Here is a 24,445-nt window from a genome sequence, read left to right on the forward strand (position 1 = left end):
CATAAAAAGGACATGGAACTGCTGGAGCAAGTCCAGAGGAGGGCCACGAGGATGATCAGGGGACTGGAGCAGCTCCCGTATGAAGACAGGTTGAGAAAGTTGGGGCTGTTCAGCCTGGAGAAAAGAAGGCTGCGTGGAGATCTCATAGCAGCCTTCCAGTACCTGAAGGGGGCCTGTAGGGATGCTGGGGAGGGACTCTTCATCAGGGACCGTAGGGACAGGACAAGGGGTAATGGGTTAAAACTTAAACAGGGGAAGTTTAGACTGGATATAAGGAGGAAATTCATTCCTGTTAGGGTGGTGAGACACTGGAATAGGTTGCCCAGGGTGGTTGTGAGTGCTCTATCCCTGGCGGTGTTCAAGGCCAGGTTACATGAAGCCTGGTGTGGGATGGTTTAGTGTGAGGTGTCCCTGCCCATGGCAGGGGGGTTGGAACTAGATGATCTTCCTTTCCAACCCTAACTATTCTATGATTCTGTGATTAAAGACAGACACCTTCCTGAAATATGCAAACAGGCTGCGAAAACTTAAAAAGGAAAAAAGCAGCTTACAGAAAGTTGAAGCAAGGACAGGCAGCCTGGGAAGAATACAGGGACATTGTTCAGGAAATTAGGGATTAGGTTAGGAAAGCTAAGGCCCAGTTAGAATTGAGTCTGGCCAGAGATGTCAGAGATACAAGAAGGGCTTCTATAGGTATGCTGCTAACAAGAGACAGGCTAGGGATAATGAGGGGCCTCTCCAGAAGCTATCAGGAGAACTGGCTACCCTGGATTTGGAAAAGGCTGAGGCTCTCAATGAATTATTTGCCCCAGTCTTCACCAGCAAATGTTCTGACCTCACCACCCAAGTACTGGAAGGCAGACGTACGGACTGTGAGAATGAAGACCTTGGGCCCACTGTAGGAGAGGATCTGGTTTGAGACCATCTTAAAAAACTGAACACGTACAAGTCCATGGGACCTGATGAATTCCATCCGCAAGTTCTGAAGGAGCTGGCAAATGAAGTTGCTCAGCCACTGGCCATCATATCTGAAAAATCATGGCAGTCAGGTGAAGGTCCCGATGACTGGAAAAAGGGAAATATAACTCCCATTTTCAAGAAGGGGAAAATGGACGACCCGGGGAATTACAGACCAGTCAGTCTCACCTCTGTGCCCGGCAAAATCTTGGAGCACATTCTCCTGGAAGGCATACTAAGGCACATGAAAAACAACAAGGTGCTTGGTGACAGCCAGCACGGCTTCACTAAGGGGAAATCCTGCCTGACCAATTTGGTGGCCTTCTATGATGGGGCTATGGAACTGATGAACAGGGGTAGAGCAGTTGGCATCATCTACCTGGACTTGTGAAAAAATTTGACGTGACATTCTTGTCTCTAAATTGGAGAGACATCAATCTGATGGATGGACCACTCAGTGGATAAAGAACTGGCTGGACGGCCGCATGTGGAGTTGTGGTCAATGGTTCAACGTCCAATTGGAGACCAGTAACAAGTGGTGTCCCCCAGGGGTCAGCGTTGGACCAATCCTGTTCAGAATCTTTGTCTGAACACCGACAATAGCTAAGCTATGGGTCATTTTTAAAGGTACCCTTTGGAAAATCTATTATGCCTTAACTGAAAGACAGAATTCTGAAGGTTGATGGTGCTTTAAGGAACAGTAGTTAAAACAGGGTATGGATGCAGGAATTACCATATCAGATTTACACTGGGGAACCAGAAACAGTTATTTAGCTCCACCGCATTTTGAATCTGGAGGAATTCCATTCACTTATAAGCACAGTGTGAGAAACAGTCTTTTATCATGGAAATTCTTTACTGTGAGATTGGTGAAGCACTGGTACAGGTTGCCCAAAGAAGTGGTAAATGCTCCCATTTTTTTCCAACCATTCTACGATTCTATTAGTGTGCTCTCAGCAAGTTTCACAGAATCACAGAATCCCAGAATCCCAAGGGTTGGAAGGGACCTCAAAAGATCATCTAGTCCAACCCCCCCACAAGAGCAGGGTAACCTACAGTACATCACACAGGAACTTGTCCAGGCGGGCCTTGAATATCTCCAGTGTAGGAGACTCCACAACCCCCCTGGGCAACCTGTTCCAGTGCTCTGTCACTCTTACAGTAAAGAAGTTCTTCCTGATGTTAATGTGGAACTTCCTATGCTCCAGTTTACACCCATTGCCCCTTGTCCTATCACTGGATATCACTGAAAAAAGCCTAGCTCCATCATCCTGACACCTACCCTTTACATATTTGTAAAGACTGATGAGGTCACCCCTCAGTCTCCTCTTCTCCAAGCTAAAGAGACCCAGCTCCCTCAGCCTCTCCTCATAAGGGAGATGTTCCACTCCCTTAATCATCTTTGTGGCTCTGCGCTGGACTCCTTCAAGCAATTCCCTGTCCTTCTTGAACAGAGGGGCCCAGAACTGGACGCAATATTCCAGATGCGGCCTCACCAAGGCTGAGTAGAGGGGGAGGAGAACCTCTCTTGACCTACTAACCACTCCCTTTCTAACGCACCCTAAGATGCCATTTGCCTTCTTGGCCGCAAGAGCACATTGCTGGCTCATGGTCATCCTCCTATCCACCAGGACCCCCAGGTCCCTTTCCCCTTCGCTACTTTCCAGCAGGTCAACCCCCAACCTGTACTGGTACATGGGGTTGTTCTTCCCCAGATGCAAGACTCTACACTTGCCCTTGTTAAATTTCATCAAGTTTCTCCCCGCCCAACTCTCCAGCCTGTCCAGGTCTCGCTGAATGGCAGCACAGTCCTCTGGTGTGTCAGCCACTCCTCCCAGTTTTGTGTCATCAGCAAACTTGCTGAGGGTGCACTCAGTTCCCTCATCCAGGTCGTTGATGAAAATATTAAACAGCACCGGTCCCAGCACCGACCCCTGAGGAACTCCACTAGTCGCAGACCTCCAGCTAGATTCTGCGCCATTGACCACAACTCTCTGCCTTCTTCCTTTCAACCAGTTCTCGATCCACCTCACTACTTGATCGTCAAGCCCACACTTCCTCAGCTTATCTATGAGGATGCTGTGGGAGACAGTATCAAATGCCTTACTGAAATCAAGAAAAACTACATCTACCGCTCTACCATCATCCCTCCACCTAGTCACTTCCTCATAGAAGGCTATAAGGTTGGTCATACATGACTTCCCCCTCATAAAACCATGTTGGTTGTTCTTAATGACCCCCTCATCCTTGATATGCCTAGTGATGGAGTCAAGAATAAGTTGTTCCATCACCTTTCCAGGGATGGAGGTAAGGCTGACCGGTCTATAATTACCCGGGTCCTCCTTCTTGCCCTTCTTATAGATTGGTGTGACCTTTGCCATCCGCCAATCCTCAGGCACCTCGCCCATTTCCCACAACTTACCAAAGATGATGGAAAGTGGCCTAGCAATGACCTCCGCCAGCTCCCTCAGCACCCGTGGGTGCATTCCATCCGGACCCATCGATTTACAGATGTCCAGATTGCATAGCTGATCCCTAACCCAATCCTCATCTACCAAAGCAAACTCCTCCTTTGTCCTGACTCCTTCTGGGGCTATAGAAATCCGGGGCCCTCGGGGAGAGTCTGCAGGAGTAAAGACAGAGGCAAAGAAGGCATTCAGCACCTCTGCCTTCTTTATATCCTCTGTCTCCAGGGCACCCACTTCGTTCAGCAGTGGGCCTATATTGCCTCTTGTGTTAGTTTTATTTGCTATGTATTTGAAGAAGCCCTTTCTATTGTCTTTAACCCGACTAGCAAGATTGAGTTCCAAGGAGGCCTTAGCTGTCCTAATTGCCTCCCTACATCCTCTAACAACTGTCCTATATTCCTCCCAAGCGGCCAGCCCCCTCCTTACATAATCCATAGATTCTCCTTTTCCACTTGAGTTTGCCCAGCAGCTCCTTGTTTAACCACGCTGGTCTCCTAGATCCCTTACTTGATTTCCTACTCATTGGGACGCTCCGATCCTGAGCTTGGAAGAAGCGGTCCTTGAATGCTAACCAACTATCTTGAGCCCCTTTACCGCCTAGTACACTTTCCCATGAGACTTCCCTTAGCAGTTGACTGAAGAGGCCAAAGTTCGCCCTTCGGAAATCCAGAACTGTGGCTTTGCTAGGTATTCTATTCCTCCCACACAGGATCCTAAACTCCACCATCTCATGGTCACTGCAGCCAAGGCTGCCATTGACCTTCACCACTTTGACCAAACCCTCCTTGTTGGCGAGTACTAAATCTAGCAGCGCTGCTCTCCTAGTTGGTACGTCCACCATTTGCATTAAGAAATTATCATCAATGCACTCGAGGAACCTCCTAGACTGTGAATGACTGGCTGTGTGAGTCTTCCAGCAAATATCAGGGTAGTTAAAGTCTCCCACGACGACTAAGGCATGTAGTCGCGAGGCTACTTCCAGTTGCCTGTAGAAAGCCTCATCAACTCCTTCATCCTGATCAGGAGGTCTGTAATAGACCCCCACAACTGTATCACCCGTGCCAGTGACATGAAGTTATGTGGTTCAGCTGATACGCTGGAGGGAAGAATTGCCATCCAGAGGGACCCTGACACGCTTGTAAGGTGGGCTGATACCAGTTCAACCATGCCAAGTGCAAGGTCCTACACCTGGGTGGGAGCAATCCCAGGCACAGCTAAAGGTTGCGCAGAGAAGAGATTCAGAGCAGCCCTGCAGAGAAGGACTTGGGGGTGCTGGTCGATGAGAAAATTAACACAAGCCGGCTGCAGTGTGCGCTCGCAGCCCAGAAAGCCAACCGTATCCTGGGCTGCATCAAAAGGACCGTGACCAGCAGGGCGAAGGAGGTGATCCTGCCCCTCTGCTCTGCTCTTGCAAGACCTCACCTGCAGTATTGTGCGCACTTCTGGTGTCCTCAACATAAAAAGGACATGGAACTGCTGGAGCAAGTCCAGAGGAGGGCCACGAGGATGATCAGGGGACTGGAGCACCTCTCTTGTGAAGACAGGCTGAGAAAGTTGGGGCTGTTCAGCCTGGAGAAGAGAAGCCTGTGTGGAGGCCTCAGAACAGCCTTCCAATATCTGAAGGGGGACCTCAAAGATGACAGAAAGGGGTTCTTCATTAGGGACTGTAGTGATAGGACAAGGGGTAATGGGTTAAAACTTAAACAGGGAAGTTTAGATTGGCTATAAGGAGGAAATTCTTTCCTGTTAGGGTGGTGAGGCACTGGAATCAGTTGCCCAGGGGGGTTGTGAGTATTCCATTCCTGCAGTGCTCAAGGCCAGGCTGGACACAGCCTTGAGCTGACATTGTCTACGGTGAGGTGTCCCTGCCTCAGGGTTGGGGAATTGGAACTAAACAATCTTCAGACCCTTTCCAACCATAACCATCTGTGATTCTGTAATCTTGCTATGAAGCTCTTCAAATGCATTTTTCCATGGCACACATAAATTTCCACAAGAAGTATTCAGCACATTTTTAAATACCTAGCATATTAATTCTTACTTGTTGAATTGCCAAGTATCTCTTCCCCTAGATTTTCCATAGAGAAATTTGTTTTCTATTCTGCATAAACCATTTTGTTTCATTTAACCTCCAGAACAGGTGATTGCCAAAAGAACTAAATAGTAAGGCTGAAGAACACTTGCAACAGAAGAGTTCTATGTGCTTGCAAAGGATTACACATAACTTTTAGTTTTGAAATATATACAGAGTAGAAAACACCCAACAGCCCCACGAAAGGAAGACCAAACAGCCCAACTCATCACTTAGCTGTGGTAATTCCCAAGCTTTATCGGTTTCTCCACTCTTTATCAGTTTTTTAGTCTTATCTAGGTGAGTTCAGAAGATCTCTAATGATGGTGATTGCTAATCACTCTCATTGTAAATTTTCTTTCCCTTGAGTCCCATCAGAATTTCACTTACATAACTCATAACCATTATTTTTTGAGCTTTTGCTATGCACTTCTGAGGAAAGCCTGATCCTGTCTTCATAATCCTTCAAAAGGTCATAGAAGAGGCTATATCAGAAACCTTTCTCAAGTTTTCGGCAGTTAAAAAGCAGTGTTTTCTTAGCTGTATGCATAATTAGCAATGCTCTTTTCATCCCACTTTGGTATCAACTTGCTCGACAGAAATACATCACGACATGTCAAAACAATGTATATTCGTTACAGTATTGACACTGGAAGAAATCCTAGTTATAACACTTTACCGAACACAAGTAATTTTGGAGAGCAGACTGTACAAGAACTTTCTGATCCAACTGCCTTTAATTTCACTTTAGTTAACAGAAAGAAAAAGAACATTTTCCTCATCTGTTTTAAAGCTGAAGGACCAGAGAGATAAAAATTGAGAGCTCTTTTTTTGACCACTTTTACTACTGTAATTAAACAGAGGAGAACACATACAAATTCTAAACCCTGGTAATACATAGATGGAAGGAGTCAAGGTTTTACCAGTCCAAACACCAGCTTATTCAACAGAGGTCTTTACTCCCCACTAAAATTTGACAAGACTTAAATAATGAATATCTGAGGATATGTGTCATAGAATCATAGAATGGTTTGTGTTGGAAGGAACCTTTAAAGATCATGTAGTTCCAACACCCTGACATGGTCACGGATGCCTTTCACTAGACCAGGTTCCTCAAAACCCCATCCAACCTGGCCTTGAACACTGCCACGGATGGGGCAGGCACAGCTTCTCTGGGCAACCTGTGCAAGTGCCTCACTTTATCACCCCCATTGTAAAGAACTTCTTCCTAATATCCCTAAATCTAAATCTCCCCTCTTTCAGTTTAAAGCCATCCCCCCTTGTCCTAACAACACAGGCTCTTCTAAGAAGTCCCACTCCAGATTTCTTCTAGGCCCCCTTTAAGTATTGAAAGGCTGCTCTTAAAGTCATCCTGGAGCCTTCACTTCTCCAGGCTGAACAAGCCCAACTCTCTCAGCCTGTCCTCATAGGACAGGTGCTCCAGCCCTCTGATCATCTTCATGGCCTCCTCTGGACTCACTCCAACAGGTCCATGTCCCTCTTGTGTTGGGGCCCCAGAGCTGGAAGCAGTACCTGCAGGTGGAGTCTCACAAGAGAAGGGGAGAACCACCTCCCTCAACCTCCTGGTTGCACTCCTTTTGATGCAGCCCAGCATACAGTTGGCTTCCTGGGCTGCAAGTGCAGACTGCCAGCAAATCTTCCTGCTAAAACTGATAGCAAGGGCACAGGTTTACTCAAAAATGTGACTGGATTAGGAAGATACAGATAGGATTGACGAAATTTAGTTGTGTAACTCATTTATGTTAATTATCACTTCAACCATCAATTAGTTTTTAAAAAAACATAAGGAATCAAATACATGCTCACAGTACACAGTAAAGAAGCATCATGTCTTAGAACACAGTGGAAAATGAATTTAGACTGGACCAAGGCTACAAACTTTCTTCAGGTAAGCAAAATACAATGTTTCCTTGTCAGTAGTTCAGCCAGGATTAACACATGTTCTTCTGAAAGTCTCAACAAAGAGGCCAAGCATGCACATCATTTACAACTAAGACTGTAGAAATAAAATGTTGAGAGGTCTTATGCTGGCAGACAAATGCATAAGGTGACAGATCTTTTCTCATTTTTAAAAGGGTAAAGCAAATCAGAAAAGGAAGTGCAGCTAACTTAAGAACAGTAGGGACAATGAATACTGTTTATGAAGTAGCCATAACTTATTGAATTCCGTAAGTTAAACTTAATTGAAGTATCTTCATAAGATGTTCAACAAACACTGCATTAATAAATACTGTAATTAAAAATATACACAAATCAAGTCCAAAAACCTTAAATCCCTGCTGCGCTTACAGTTTCACTTGCAATAGCAAGGAAAGACACCCAAACTTTTTAAACTGGTCTGTATTTCACTGCTATGTTACAGTAACTGCATTTAATTTTTTTCCAAATTCCAGAAAAAACACAGAAATTTTTTTAGCTCATTTATATCTTTTTATGATTTCAATTGTAAGAATTTTATTTTACATAAATATTTGAGTTGTCTTTGCAATTTCTACCATTCCTCTTAAAAAACCTAGACATAATTTTCATCTTCCGGATATCTCTATTTAAAAGTTTAATAACTTAAGAGTAAATGCCACACCTGAATATCAATACCAGGTTTATCGGAACAGCTCATTCACAGAGACTGACGACAGTTTCTAACACAATTAATTCAATTAAGAAAAAGATTACTATTTAAACAGCTAAATATGAGGTTGAAGTAATAGATTTCATTTAATCTATTAGCATTAACAGAAAGATATCAAGACTAAAGAGGGACCTCACTGTGCACAAGTTCAAGAAAAGAAAACTGGTCACCAGAAATAGTCAGGAATGTTACCCTTTCTCCAATTTGGCAAAAAATGTGGAAAAGAGTAACTGTTGAGGAGAAAGATACTGTAAATTATTGTCAGACTTCTGAAAACAATCCTATTGCAGTATGACCAAAATAAAAAACTGACTATCTGAGCTAGTAACAGATTCTTTCTACACGAGTAGCATCTCACTGAGCACCAAGGAAAAAAAAATCCAGAATCGAAATGAAGCTGCACACCTTTAGTAATTATTATTAGTTAAAAAAAATGCAAAAACCTCAGAACAGTAATTACAATTCAAACAGCAAACAGGCATTCATAAGCAAAATTATAAAGTTCTTGCAGATTTAGCTTACAAATGTTTCCAATTTGATCATAAAAATAAGTCACCTCACCTCATAAAGGATCCGTTATTACTTCTTAGTGCAGACTGCATGAATCATTACTTCCAAAATTCTGTATCTAGTAGTTCTTTGCAAGTTCAGTGGTCTTTATTTCAAGATTGTTCATTCACAGCTGCATGTTTTAGTTACATAAATTATATCTACAACTGCATGTGGAGTCCACCAATTTATTTCTAATTTATCATCCACATTCATAAGCACATGCTTTATAAAGATTCCTGCTTTTGTACTTAGAGACACTCTTTTGCAAGACCTTCTTTAAAAAAAATACTAAAAAGACTGCTACTGAAACATTTGACATTTAAATGAAATCTCATTTTGTGATTAGTTCCGACTGATCTGTAAACTGCAACAGGACTACTGCCTATGCACGTATCATCACAACTGTTGTACTCAAAGCAGCAAGAACAGCAGCATTTTATGACAACTATCTATCTCTCCATTCTCAAAGAATTAAAAGCACTGTCCTGTCCTCTAGCTTACCAGTTCTTCTCAGATCTTGGAGCCTGTTTAGAGGTTTGCAGATTTCTGACAATAAGAGACCATTATGGCTACAACAGTCTACGTAACCTGTCTAAAGACCAAAGACTCTTACCCTCTGAATTATCTCCGCCCTTTGGTCTATGGAACAGAAGAGAAAGAGCCAATGTAAACTTAAATTTCATGTGACAGAAATCCTACCACAAATACTTGGGTAAGCCTTGTCCCAAAGGTTATTTCTCTTTGTTAAGTAAGATGTAGATATTTTATAGTCTGAATTCACCTAATGTAAATTTGAAGGTACCAAAATTCACTGGACCATTGTGAGAGACTGACCTGAAATCAGACTCCACTGTCCTTTGTCTCAAAGATTGGTATGAGAAGCTGAGATGGGATTCCACCTATCTTTTGTCTCAGAGATGGGCAGAAGGAGTTGAGATAAGACTCTTCCACTGTCCACTGCCTGAGGGATGAGTGGGAAGAGCTTAAGACCTCCAGGATCGGTGTGAGGAACTGCCCATTATCCCAAGAACTGATGCAGACCTGTGCAGTTGAAGAGCTGGCTGCAAAACCAGGGAAACTGGTCCACCAGGAACCTGTAATACAAGACATGAAGAACAGAGGTACTCCCCCCAACTCATTATAAAAGGGAGAAAAGGTAATCATCAAGAGGCACATCGCCAGGGAGTCTTTGCCATGAAGATGACTCCAGGAAGACACCTCCGTGAGGACACACTCCACCGATGACTACTACGGACCCTGAGGGACACCGTCCGTGCGCCATGAGGGCAACTCCATCAGGAGACCTCCAGGGGTACCTTCAAGGGGACAACTCCGGAAGGACACCTCCACAAGGACACCCACCTCAGACAACTACTACAGACTCTTGGGGGACACTCTGCTCTGATACCGACGACGAACCCTGAGGGATTCCCACCACATCTGACAACAAATCTCTGGGACACCACTGGATCCACGCTGGCAACTGTCTCTCACCCTCTGCACCCCAAATCCTTGCTCCATTTTTTACCTGGGTTTTTTTTTTTCAATCTTATCGCTATCCACTTTATTACAATAATTTCCCCTTTATAATAATTGTCTTTTCTCAATAAACCAATTGATTGATTACGGTACTTGACCTCGTTTGCGTCTTATTTCACCCTTGGGATCATGAACTGAAACAGGGTCTAAAGCTAGGATTTTCTCCAATCGGACCCTCACAATCATCTAATACAATCCTTTGTACCACCTGGGAATGTGCAGGGTGAGCAAATAATCTTTTAATTCTCTCTCAGAAAGAATAAATGGAGTTTAACATTCTCCAGGAAAAAACAAAAAGACAAAAAACCACACACACACAAAACCCTGAAGTCTTCCAAGTTTCAAATCATTCTTTTCTTTCTCTTTGAAATAACGCACAATTTCAAAGAATCATTAAGGCTGGCAGGAACCTCTCCAGATCATCTAGCCCAAGTCCCTGTTCCAATAGGATCAGCTATACCTGGCTGCTCAGTAACATCCAACAAGGTTTTGGCTATCTCCGTGGATGTCAACTAGACAGCCTCTCTGGGCATCCTTCTGTACTGTTCAGCCATGTTTACAGTAAAAGCATGTTTTCTTATTTTCCAATGGAATTAAGTATGTTTCAGTTTTTGCCAATTGTCTCTTCTTCTGTCACTGATAATCACTGCAAAGAGTCTGCATACCTCTTCATCACTCTGTCCTATCACGTACTTCCAACCTTTCTCTTTTGCAGGCTACGCAGTTCCAGCTCACTCAGCCTTTCCTCATACAAAAGACGCTTCAAACATCTGATGATACCTTAAAACATTTCTCAACATCTTCCTGAACTGTAGATACTAGAATGGAATACAATACTGTGATATAGTCTTCAGCTAATCTATTAGAAAATGTGATACAACTCCTCAATTAATATGCTCCAGCTTCTCTATGCAGGTAATACATTCCATCTTGTGTTTGCGAACAGCGTATATGGCAATACCCATTTAAGTCTGCCAGAATAACCGGAACTCTTTCCAGCCTTTTGGCTTTGTGTGATACAGTCTCATACCACCTACATAATTAAATACTTTGCTCCTAGACATACAGCACTGTTGGATGTGCTAAAATGTATGCTAGGAAATAAGTGCATTCCGCAGCGCATCCTGATCAGCCTTTGTCATCAACTTCTTCTCTCTTTACTGTTAAGCCTCTGTGATACCTGTAAATTCTGTCAGTGCTGATTTTACACTTTTTCACAGATCACTAATAAATACATCGAACAGCACTGAACCAAAACAGCAACCTGTAAGATGAACTATAAATATCAACAGCTGGATTATTACCTTCTATTTAGTTAGTTTTATAATATGTCATTTAACTAGCTTAACATATTTAATATAGGTCACATTAATTTTACTTAGTGCTATCATTCTGTTACTGAATGTCACCCAGTAACAAGCTCCTCAACTTTTGTAAGCCTATAGGACAAAGTTCTGTCTATCATTACTACTGCTAGCTTTAATGATGCACAGAGAAACCCTATACCTGGGCCAGAATCTATTTTGCTGACAACTGTACAAATACCATAATGCACTAAGCACAGTACAACAACTGTTTTCACTTTGTAAATCACTTTAGCTTATGATCTCCACAAAAGAGTAGTAAATGTGCTTGACAAGTCTGACTTTATGCCATTCAGAGGGACCTGGAAAAGCTTAAGTGGGCCTACACAAACCTCGTGAGGTTAGAGCAATCCCCAGAACCAGCACAGGCAGAGGGATGAAGGGATTCAGAGCAGCCTGTGGAGAAAGACTTGGGGTACTGGTGGGTCAGCTGGCATGAGAAATCCAGCCATATGCTGGGCTGCATCAAAAGCAGCATGACCAGCAGGTCAAAGGAGGTGATTCTCCCCCTCTACTCTGCCCGCATGAGACCCCACCTGCAGTACTGCATCCAGCTCTGGGATCCCCAACACAGGAAGGTCCTGTTGGAGGAAGTCTAGAGGAGGGTCACAAGAATGATCATCATAGGGATGGAATACATCACCTAGGAGGAAGGACTGAGTCAGTTGGGATTGTCCAGTCTGGAGAAGAAATGGCTCTCGGGAGCCTTTAGAGAAACTTTCAAATACCCACAGGGGGCTGCACGGAAGATGGGAGCAGACATTTTAACAGGGCCTGAAGCAAGAGGACAAGAGGTAATGGTTTTAAACTAAAGAAGGGTAGATTCAGACTAGATGTAATCAAAGAAAGTTTTTATAATGGGTGTGGTGAAACACTGGAAAAGGTTGCCCAAGGAGGTGGTGGATACCCTATCCCTGGAAATATTCAAGGTCAGGCTGGACAGGGCTCTGAGCAACCCGATCTCATTGACGATGACCCTGCTCACTGTAGGAGTGTTGGACTAGATGATTTTTAAAGGTCCCTTCCAACTCAAACCATTCTGCTTATGCTTCCAAATTAATGGCAGAAATTCAGGGTCATCCATTCCCTGGGGTTGTAAACTTCTTCAGCTACCTTTCACCAAACATCCAAAAATCACAGGATTAACTACTTAATGCGTAGATTTACCCACTTCAATTTGAGGCCCGCAACAGTAAGTCATACAAAAAATAGACCTAGAACTAATGAGGTGCAATTTCTATTAGACATGCATGTTGTTAAAAACTGTACACACCTGCAACATAAGTTCAACTATAAGACATCCAAGAATCTATGAGGCAGTGAACCTTTTAGTAAGTCTTGGTTTCTAACACTGTACCAAACAAAACTGAAAATTTTGTCAGGATTAGAAGATTTACCATGCATCTTTCCATGGATTCTCAGAGAACTCACACTGTTCTCACCCTATGAGTGTGGGCATGAGTAAGCTCAGTCTCCTTTACATTGCCAGTTTCCACAAAAATCCTAGAAATAGGACTCACAGGACTCCAATCCCATGGTAAATCAGACTGAAAGTATTCAACAAGTTCAAAGGCTATGAAGAAACCTGGTTTTGTGTCTTAGATATGTACACTAATGGGGAAAAAATACAAAGTTAGCAGATGGGACTTTGCACAACATGTGTCAGAATATCTTCAAATGCCATCACCATTTTTTTGCAAAAAGATAACTGTATAAGAAGAAAAAAGGTGACATAGAGGTATAGCAAGCTAATTTCAGTTGGATTCCTCAGGTGTTGTTGGAAAATAATAGATTTTTGCAATATATAAAGCTCTGTCTGCTAAACTAATTAATACCAGTTAAATGCCAACATATTGAGTTGCTTACAGAATGCAAGCTCTTATGGTGCAAGCTAAATGACACAAAGAAGGCATATAGGAATGTGGTAAAAATAGTTTATATTTTCTAGCATTAAAAAATTTAGGAAGAACTTTGATCAGCTCTTGACCAAACCTTACAGATATTAATGATATTGCTTGGGTGGTTCTCTCTTATTGCTCCTTCACCATAGGATTAAAATACATTATATTTTAATGCATTTATATTTACTGTAGCCATATAAGATAGGGAAGAATTAAGTGGAATCTGTAATAGACTTGGCCCAATTACTTGTCCCAGCCACAGACCTGAGCCACAGCTTTGTTCTGCTACATGACTGATGGGTATTCCAGAATGTAAGGGGATTCAGCTATTCACCTTGCCTTGTGCTATCATTTCAGCCTTTCCAAAGAAAGCTGAAACAAAGTAACTGGAAATCTGTTACATGAAACTACTGATTCTTCCTGGAACAAAGGGGCCCCAAATCATATAGCATGCACAGTATGTATAAACCTTGACTATGCTGGTCCATTGGACTCTGAGGTGGGCCCATTCCAGGGTGGGGAGGTCGCATACTCTTCATGGAGCCACAATGAACATCTTCAACCATCCCTTTTTCATGCAAGCCATCAATAGACTGTGAAAACAAAATAAGCATTTATATGGAGATAGTATATAAATCCACTATAAAACTCCAAAGGACTTTAACTTAAAACCTAAACAAATAAATAGAGTACAAACTTCTCCTGGTAGTCATTCAAAACACATATATTGGGAATGTTTACCCCTGTAATCAGACATATGGGGAAGCACAGAGCACCATTAGACTGCCTGTCCCTTCCGTTGCCTTTTCGGTTTGGTTTTCGTTTCTTTTCCTTATGAAATGTTTGGCGAACCCAAGGAAGCAAACTGTCCAAGTACAAACATATGAATCCTAACGGCCTCATATTACAAAGCAGTGTAACGCACACCAACTTACGAAAGTACAGCCTGTGGCCTGGCTCAAGTTATTTTTAGTCCAAACTTTGCCCTTTCAGTCACTGCTCTACTGGAATGCCCCAAACACTTTCTGTTCAAAAACAAAGATGACACTGCAGGAGGTAACCACTTCTTTGCAGGCAAAAACAGGCACAGGCAGTCAAGGGAGGGAAGACATAGTTATAATCAAGTACTTGTGCTCCTTACAGTTCCTGTCATCTATTTCACTCCTCAAAACCTACAGTTCCCATAGCACTTGAAATGCAAAACAGGGCCAAGCGCCTTTTTCAGAGAGTGCAGAGAAGACAGCTTGGAGTCACAAAAACATGCTGAAGGCATGCAGGACACTGGAAAAGTTTCCAAAATAGAAACTAAAGGGCTCTGAAAGTGAAAATAGGGGAAAAGAAACATTAGAAAGATGATGTCTTATGAAAACTAAGAAGTTTTTTCCTGAAAGCAAAAATTACATCAGGTCCTTAACTAAGAAAGAGATTATGCTCTGCAAGGCTTTGTATTAAGAAAGATAGGCTGGCATCACTTCCTTATTTTCTCTCTACAGAAGTATGCAACTCTGTCCCTCTCTGTAACATGTGCACACATACTAAATGCTTTTGCAAACACTATTGTGAATGGAGAAGCTTGCAATCTGTTTTATCTAAATGCACACCTGTTCACTGAGAATTCTTGAAAACTTCCCCCACTGGAAACACAGGCAGTTAACAACAAGGGTGTGCAGGAAGCTACATCAAGTCACACAAAAAGATACTGTCACATTTCTTCCTTTTGAGCAATTTGTTGCACATGGATCAATTTAAGCAGAAGTAAACACAGGTCATCATTTCTACAAAGAAAAACATTACCCTAAATTTTAAATTATAACCCCTTGATACAAAATTTCCACTTACCATAGTGGGGAAAAAAAAAAATCAAATCTTACCAAATCTTACTGGAAGTATCTTTAGACACATGGGGGGGTCGGGGGGTGTTTATTCATGTTTTAAAGGATTTCACTATCATTTTTTCCTATGAGAAACTATGGGTTGAAAGGAAAAACGTTATAGGAAAGAAGAATTAATATGGATATTTTTATGTTTAATCAAATTGTTTAGTTGTCATGAAGATATAATAACATTTGTGAAAAGAACTTGCATCAGAAAAATACCTGTTACTACTACAGAAGCTATTTGTGATTACAAGAACTTGGGATATGGAGTAGAAATGTAGAGATAGATGACCAACACATCAAAAATAGTTCCTCTGTGTTAACCAAGTAAATCCCATTGCCTTTTTCTGAGGCATGAAGATACCTTTCTCTCCCTTTGCCACTAGTAAGAAAGATAATCAATGTGGAAGAGAACACTCAGTTCACATTCTACTTGCAGGAGCTGAAAATTATGGAAATTGAAACACCTGTATAGCCAGATGTGTTCCTATTTTACCATGGTTATGTGCCAAGGACAGTCTTTAGGGCCACAAAAAGGAGGAGCATACTGTGCAGGAAACTGGATCTGATTTCCAGAACAGAGCACTCTACCTGTACACATCTTCGGTGTGACTGCACTAACGGGTGGCAACTGTGCAACATCTGTGAATACAGACAGCTCCGATGGGACTTAAAAAGGACAAGGCATGCACACCTAGGGCGTCAGAAGTAACAGCACACAGAAGGTGGAAAAAGGAGCTGGCATTAACAACAAGCAGCAGTGAAAACAACAAATACGTGGTCTTTTCAAGATAAATTTGAAAATCGAACAGGAAAGTAAAGACATACAAGAAAGCATCAGCTGAATGAATGTTTCTATAGAATTGATCAGAAAAATTTTTTTTTGTAAGAGAAGTATTCTAAAAAAAGCAAACAAACAAAAAACCAACCAACAACAACAAATAAACCACACAAACACACACAAAAAAAACCCTGCAGCAAACTGTAATGCTTCAAGTTGAATGGAAGGGAGACTAAACACATCAAGAAAGCAGTTTGCTTCTCTTTGTTTGCAGATATTATGCTGTGAAAAAAATGAAGTTAAATTTATCTGGAACAGATTAGGAAAGATAGAACACAATCAGGTTGGTTTTTACTAGAAAAGCTACAAAAGATGAAGGTGGCATAAACTTCTTTGAAGACAAAATTAGTTTTAATGATCACAGTACTGCTAATTTATGCAAAGAGACTTGTGTTTCCAGGATTATTTTTGATCTAGAAATACCTCAACTGCCTATGGAAAAACCCTATAAAAGACAATTCAGCAAAGGACTACAAGAACTGAAAACCAGTTATTTTTCATAACTTCTTTGAATCACTGTAGTTACAACTTTATGTAACAGGTTAAAAACTACAGAAAGGATCTCAGACACAATGCAATTTCTGTAAATTGTTCAGTCCTGTATAAATTATTAGAGATATCTTTCGCAACGACATTGCTGGTTTGCAAAATGTAATACATACTATCAATAAAGCACTACTATCAAACTGAAGTACTTTTTTTTATTATTATTCTTATTCTAGTATGACAGAAACAGGAAGTTGAGATATTCAACTTTGAGTACACATTACTATTTCCATTGGGACCCTTAAGCAGGAACAAGCACAAAACAGGCCAGATATATAAACAGCGCTTACAAAAAACATAATGAGGGATGAGCTTCAACTGTATGCAAGCCCACACCTACAGACTTGGCAGACTTACAGACTTTACATAATGCCTAACGCATAAGGAACACTTTGCCTACGCTGCTTTTACTCTGAATTCAGTAACTAAGGCCTTCTGACAGACAGCACTGCATCACAGTTTGACCTATTTCCAGGTAAACTGCCAGATTACGGTATCTTTTTCTGCTTCCTTCACCTTCTTGAAACAAACAAACAAACAAAGCACCAGCCTTGAAATTAGAGACCAAGATCAAGTATCAGACTTGATTTGTTTTAGACTATGCATCCTCTAAAGCAGCAAAAATTACACAGACCAAAGAGCAGTGTGTCGTCACGTAACTGCACAGAATAGCTGAATGCTGAATGCATTACTGGTGGACAACCAGACCATGGTTGTTCTTGCAGCAGGGACTTGCCAAACAATTCTGTTATTCTCCTTTAAATCACCAAAACACAATTTCACATGAGATCTCCACTGATTTTTCCAGGCTGACACCACTACTTTCTTTCTTTTTTCACTAATGTAAATACATACAACAAAAATAATACGGGGAACCTGCTGCTGAATAGAAAGGTGTTACTTCCAGGATCATGACAGAATTTTAAGGCTTCCAGAATGTTTAATGTGCACAGATATGCTAACCAACAATATTTGAAATCTTGAAACCGTTTGCCTTCTGTTTTAATGAACAGTTGAGTAAACAAGTAATATATTTAGTAAAAAATACCATTTTTGTAGGAAGATAATTTCTTTCTATCACACGGTTTTTCTCTAATTCACCAAAGCCAGTAATGTTGCCCATGACATCATGGTAATTTTTTCCACAGCCAGTAACCATTTACAGAACGCCCTATTACAAACTGAGAAGTGATTATGCTTCAGGTAAAAATTAAATGGAAGAGAAAATAAACCAAGAGCTAACAGTACTCTTCCCATTCCTCAAGTGAGAACCATGCAAATTAAATAGATATACTGTTGCCATAACTAAAAGTTAAGCAGTTAAAATCACGTGACCCAGGCTGCGCACAAGAGCATACAGAAGGCCGTGTCAGTTCATACTCAAACCATCTTTCCCTAATGTTCTGCCTCCAGAGGAACTCGTATGTGGATGCCAAGGAGAAGATTAAGGCAACCATTTAACAACGTTTTCCTTTAATATCTTCCCAGCTTCCAAGTATTTTCACCTTACAAGACTCTCCGAGGCTGTTACAGTTTGTCCATTTAGCATGGTCTCCCCCTCAATAGACTTCTCAGCATTTCCCTTAAATATAGCTATCTTGCACGCAAGGCATACTTCAGAACAATTTGTAACTATATTTCCCTGGCAATTTGATCACCTAAAGATTACTTAAAGAGTTTTCAAGAAAAATAGCTGATTTACTCTTTCTTTCAAAACTGTTACAGAAATCAACAGTAGATTTTCCCATGGAAGACTCTTCTGGTTACTAAATGAATATACAGTCTTAAATTTTCATACTAACTGTTTTTAAGTTAACATACTTTAGGAATTATTATTTATTAATGTCAATTTGTATCAATCGATGTTTTCTGTACTGTTGGATACTTTGTGGGTTTTTCTTTTTAGTTTCATGCATTATATTATTCTTTGTAAGCCAGTCAAACATCTAATGTAGAATTAAGGTGTTTCCCTACTTAGTTTGTGAATTTTAAAAGAACCACATCCCACTGCATATGAAAGATGTGTACCCCAAAAGCAACTGCATAACTCGGACAGCGTGCAATCTCTCACTTCTACTGCATTTCATTAGGAAAAAAAGAAATGCATTATGTTCCATCACAACTGCTTTACACAACACTAAGCAGGAAAAAAACATTTACTCTGTCAAACTGCAGGTGGCTGACCATTTTTTTTTATTACATGGAACAACACTCAAGCAATATTTGCAAAACAGTCTAGAGGCACCCTTCCACAGCATTTCTTAAGGAGACCCTCCCTCAGTTGTCACAGTACACTGCTTCTGGGGTTGCACAGGAAAACAGACTAAAAAACTGATCTAGACTGAAAAATTAACCAAGACTTTTTTTTTTTTTTTTCAACCCAGATCAGCTCAGCAGACACATTTTCCACCTTAGTCACACACACACAAAGACATGCTGGAACTTGTGAACTGGCAACCTAGAGGACAAAAGACTGCTGCTACTAAAATAAAGACTTGTGAAATTACAGCCTTGTTCCATTAGCAGAATCAGGATACAGAAAAGGGAAAGTAATTTTACTGTAACCGCACTGACTGGTCACGTTTGAATTAGCTGCCCAGACTTTTCACATTCATGGCGCATTTTCCAAAGCATTTCAGTGCCACCTCAAAGGGAGAGCTTCTACTCTGGCTCACAGAACTCTTGAGACACTCCTAAAGTGAACTTAATGGGATTATATTTGTTGGTTTGTTTCTAATGCTAATGTAACATTAAGTGTCTGAAGAACACATGAAGTGAAACAATACAGGAGTTAAAAATTTACGGTATGGAGCATTCAACTGTTCTAAAGTTCCTGGTGCCACCCTCTTCTTCCACAGGTACAGCAGCTTTTAAAAATATAAAGAAAAGACAGAACTGAAGGATGTAAAAACTTTGGCTGTCTATGAAGTTTGGGGTATTCACTAGAGTATTGGAAGCTTGGGTTCTAAGCTTCCAACCCCACAAACAAGGAAATGCCAACTGCCATTTTTTTAAACTGTTTTAATGAATGAAAAGGATCCGTATGTGGATGGCAACATCAAGAAGTTGCCAACCTAGATGAAAATTAAAATATGTTTATATCACTTTTTTATTGTAAATTTTTTCCTATATGCATATAACAATTCCAAGTGGAATCAACAACAGTTATCAAAATGTTTTCGGTATCTTGGCCCCATAAGCTGTTACTGCATATTTCTGAGAGTACAACATCAGCGAAATTGAAACTACCCTAAGCTCTAAATCTAAACCAAACAAAAATGACAATACATAAAGAGACTTTTCTCACAAAGAAAATTCCACACAAGTATCTCCTAAAAGCAAAAAATATTAATGATAGTCTAAGCACATATGTAATTTTAAATGTATGCCAACAACCACTGGTGTCCAATCAGCCACATGTTCTACACTATGCAGTTTTAAATTCCTCAGTAAGATGGAGCCTTTATAAAATAAAGGAAACCAGGTTTTTCATCAACATGGAAGAGTAAACAAATTCTGAAGCACAAGCCCTTTAAGAGCTAAAATTATTAATTAGAAAAAAAGAGAAAAATTTCATGCAAAACTAAAAACAGCCCCTGAAGAACACAAGACACATCTAAACAGAGAAGGAAAAAAATAAAAAAGTTGTTAAAATGGTCTATCACAGGAATTTAATATAATAATTCGATGTCTTTTCCCCCTAGAAACGTCTATCTTAATGAGTAGTACAGCTTACAAATGAAGATTTGCAAACTACGAACTATAGTTCAAAATAGCCTGCTAGGAAAAAGGAAACTATTTAATCTGGTAAGTGCATCATCTTTAATAAAAGAAGTAAGAGTGCAGCTGCAGTTTTGCAGATGATACACAATGTGCAATAGCAGTTACGCAGGTCTAAATGCAGTGTAAGTAGTTTTTTTAATCAGTACAGAGAACTTGAGGAAGAAAAGGTCACTTATAATAAACTATTACCTTATGCATTTGGTGCATGCCTTCCTGTGGATAATCAGTAGGCCCCATTGCTGGCATTGGATGCGGGACACTGGGTGGACCAGGACTTGGCCCCATCATGCTGTGAACTGAGCCAGGAGATGGCCCTGGTCCTGGGCTCGGTCCCAGAATTGGTCCGGGTGAAGGTCCTGGTCCAGGGGAAGGACCAGGATGAGGCATGGCGCCAGGGTCTGTAGGTGTGGACATCTATTTTCTGTCTCCTTTTCAATTAGCAGAACAGCTCTAATAACAAAACAAAAACAAAACCAGAATTTCTATGACATTAGGGACATTGAAAAAAATACACTGGCAGTCATTACACACAGAGACACACATACATGCTGTCACCAGCAGAAAATGCTTAAATGATCCTAATGTTGCACATTAGTTCAACCACCATTCTAAAAGCTCACTAGAAGGATAAAGATTAGGAAGGATTCTGGTAATTCAGTCAGTTTCTGGATATCTGAATGTAATTCACAGAACAGAGAAACTGGTACACTATTATAAATACCTGCCAGAGACCATGGTAGTTCAACTGACTTTTCTATCACCAAATGTGTTAAGTGGGGTCACAGTATTATAAGGCAAGTAAGACTGGGCACCTCTGTAATGTGTGTCCAAAAATCTCTCCCTAAACAGGTGTGACTGCACTGAAATTCATACTTCTAACATACATCATAATGCTGCAAAACTAGTATGAAAAAGATTATTAAGAGTATTTTCTGACTTTTTTAAAAAGTTAGATACTAATGTAGGACCCTTCTGGTTACCTCCTATGCAATCATAATATCAAATGGGCAATAGGAAAGACAATTACTTTGGACTGAAGAGCTGCAATTCAATTGAGGGGTTCTGTCAATGCTACAAACCAGGAGAGTGCAGCTGAAGAGGATTACAGAACACTAATTGCCATGAGAACAAATGACAGGCTTTTACCTAGGCTGGAAAACTTTCTATTACTGTGTTTTTATTTTCGTGTTATTAGTAGAACAAACTGATGTGAGCTACACGCTTGAAATATTTTCCAGTTTTCTGAGAACTTCTATCATTCTTCTTCAGATATCTGAGAACTTTTATGAATGTCTAATACCAAAAACTGTTTACTGATGTCAGAGTACTGTAACACAGTGATGCAGCTGCCATATTTTTTACAAAATTTAGATTGTCAGTTGCTGCCAACAAGATCAATCATATCCCCACTCCCAAGAGCACCATTTTCATTATTTAAGAGAAAAAATACCATGTATTAAAAAAAAAAAACTGAACAAGAAAAACCCACGACCCACCCATCCCCCTCAAAAAAGCACCAATAAAAAAAAAACAGGAAAAAAAAAAAAGAAAAAAAAACGAACAAAAAACACTTACTTGATTCCCAGTGTCAACACAAGGAAGCACAACAGCGCTGACCGTTAGATGGACTTACTCTGTTCCCTTTATTTACTTTGGCTGTAGTTTTGTAGTAAGCCTACCTGTTCATGATTACACATTCCACAGTAATAAAGCCAATACATTGAAAAATGAGTCTTATTAAAGATCATTATAATTTGGTACATTACAAGGTAATTACAATGAAGTGGTACCTTAGAAGGACCTAGGATGATACCCTGTCCTAGCCTTTCTCCTTACAGAATTTACCACAGTAGTGTTCCACCTTCCATATCTGAGTTTATCACTATCCACAGTGAGCAGCAACTACTTTCTAACTTAAGTGGTGCAACCCTGTTATGACATTGCTTATATAAAGTCACACTGTAACACTGCAAACACCCTGGCTTGTAGCCAAATTAAGAAACAGACAGTCAAAAAAAAAACGTCAGCACCCTCCCAAAGTTCCAAACAAAACAAAAATGAGGCTGATCTGCAGGACATGTAAGAAAAAAAGTAGGCTGGTGCTTACTGCTTGCAGTAAGGGAATCCCAAGCTTACAGAATTGATCATCTTTCTTCTTTCACAAGCAAGAGTCTCTAGTTATCAGAACTCAAACAGAAGATAAAATGCTACTCCATCAAGACCATTTTCACTTATTTACCCTCCATTACCTAATTGTTCTTTCAGGATCAAAACCATCTTAGTAGCTTTTGCTTATAAATTTCCTTTTGTTATGTTTTAATAGCAACTAGTCTCTTCTGATTACAGGCAACAAATCAGAACAATGCTTAATTCATTTAAACTAAAATACCCTCACCTGAAATAAGCTGCCTTGGGATCCTGTTTCATTGCAAGGTAAAACAGGGAGATGCCTATGAAACTTCTCTGTTCAAAACGTCTAGTCACTAATTGGTCCCCTATAGTCCCATGACATTACCTCCAAAGGAATCAAGTTACCAAATGTTCACGACTGCACGTACTATGCCACAGCTTCCTATGGGAAGCATACAGTTTGGCTGAAGGACAACAGGCATTTCTATGTGAGTCAATCATTACATTGCGAAAGACACATTCTCAGAAGCTGACTCTCTGCACATTATAAGCCAAACTCAGTTCATTTAACAATGCAGGACCTAGCCCCACCACCACCATCCAGAAAAATTGATGCAGAACCGCAACACAATCAACTACAAAACTACTATGAGCATACAGTGTCCCAAAATACATAAAAAACTTCTACTTACACCTATGCATTAAAAAATGGTATTAAAATCCCCTCTATTCACCACTTTTGAGTTCAACTTGCTGTTCCCATAAAAGTTAACTGGCTCCAGTCTCAGCTCCACTAACTACACTGTCATTTACATATACATTATGTCCTATGTATATCCACACAAATTTGGAAAATTTGAAATTCTTTTCAATGGGCTACAAAGCATCCAATCTTTGAAAAACAGTAATTTCAAAGAGGGAAATGTTGCACCCCCTACACCAGATCAAGTCCCTTCATTATCTTTATTTAAGATAAATTCACCCAATCCTACAGAATTGTGAATTTTCTTAAACAGATTTGTATTCTGAGAATTCCGTATACCAAAGAACATACTTCAGACGGGAGAGCCTTGGAGGAAGTAATTTGTAACATCTGCATCAGCGGAACATAACACTTGTGGAAACACTACCTGAATGCAAGCAATATATCCTATCGGAAGACACCCACGGACATAAAGATACAAAGCAGTCTTCTCTGGCAAAACCGTCCACAAAATTTGAAAAAAAAAAAAAAAAAAAACAGGTACTGCCATATACCAAAACACATTACACATGGCTCTCCCAACTAAGGATCTGTTCATAGAACAGAACTGATAAAATGCCTATAACACATTTCAAAAATAGTTTATATTTACTCAGACTGAGATTGTATTAAAAAAACCCACAAAAGTTAGGCACTCCACTCTAACTAAAATTCAGTAAGAGCTAGGTATCTAATTCCTCTAAGTCCTTATGGAAGTCTCATTAAAATCAAAGCAAAAATCTACAAAGAAACAACAGGTACAAATGTGGCCAGGCTCAATCCAGATAACAATGGTATTAGTTTGGGTAAGTTCTGGTGCCTGTAATGAAATAAACAAAATGAAGCGAACTCCCTTCCAAAGCCAGTCTTGACCCATTTGTTTGAACTGCTTTTTAATGAGTAGTGACTGTCTGAATTACAACGGGAAGGTGATGGAGAAAGGGGGAAGAAAAAAAAAATAAATTCTTTTAACAGATTACAAAGACTTACATAAATAAAAATTTCCATTCGATTGTCCCAAATG

General features: G+C 40.5%; 1 protein-coding gene across 3 annotated transcripts in view; it reads right to left on the bottom strand.

The window, feature by feature from the left end:
* The window catches only part of SMARCA2 (SWI/SNF related, matrix associated, actin dependent regulator of chromatin, subfamily a, member 2), a 115,394-nt gene that overhangs the window by 84,181 nt on the left and 6,768 nt on the right, over nucleotides 1-24,445 (bottom strand). For all 3 annotated transcript variants that reach the window (XM_065663726.1, XM_065663728.1, XM_065663727.1), the window contains exons 2-3: nucleotides 20,739-20,999; nucleotides 13,972-14,095 (exon numbers count right to left, since the gene is read on the bottom strand). In XM_065663726.1, coding sequence (XP_065519798.1) covers nucleotides 13,972-14,095; nucleotides 20,739-20,963 — 349 coding nt within the window. In that variant the 5' untranslated portion in view covers nucleotides 20,964-20,999. The remainder of the gene's footprint in view (nucleotides 1-13,971; nucleotides 14,096-20,738; nucleotides 21,000-24,445) is intronic.

This window comes from Lathamus discolor, chromosome Z, assembly GCF_037157495.1.
Source record: "Lathamus discolor isolate bLatDis1 chromosome Z, bLatDis1.hap1, whole genome shotgun sequence".
Classification (NCBI taxonomy): Eukaryota; Metazoa; Chordata; class Aves; order Psittaciformes; family Psittacidae; genus Lathamus; species Lathamus discolor.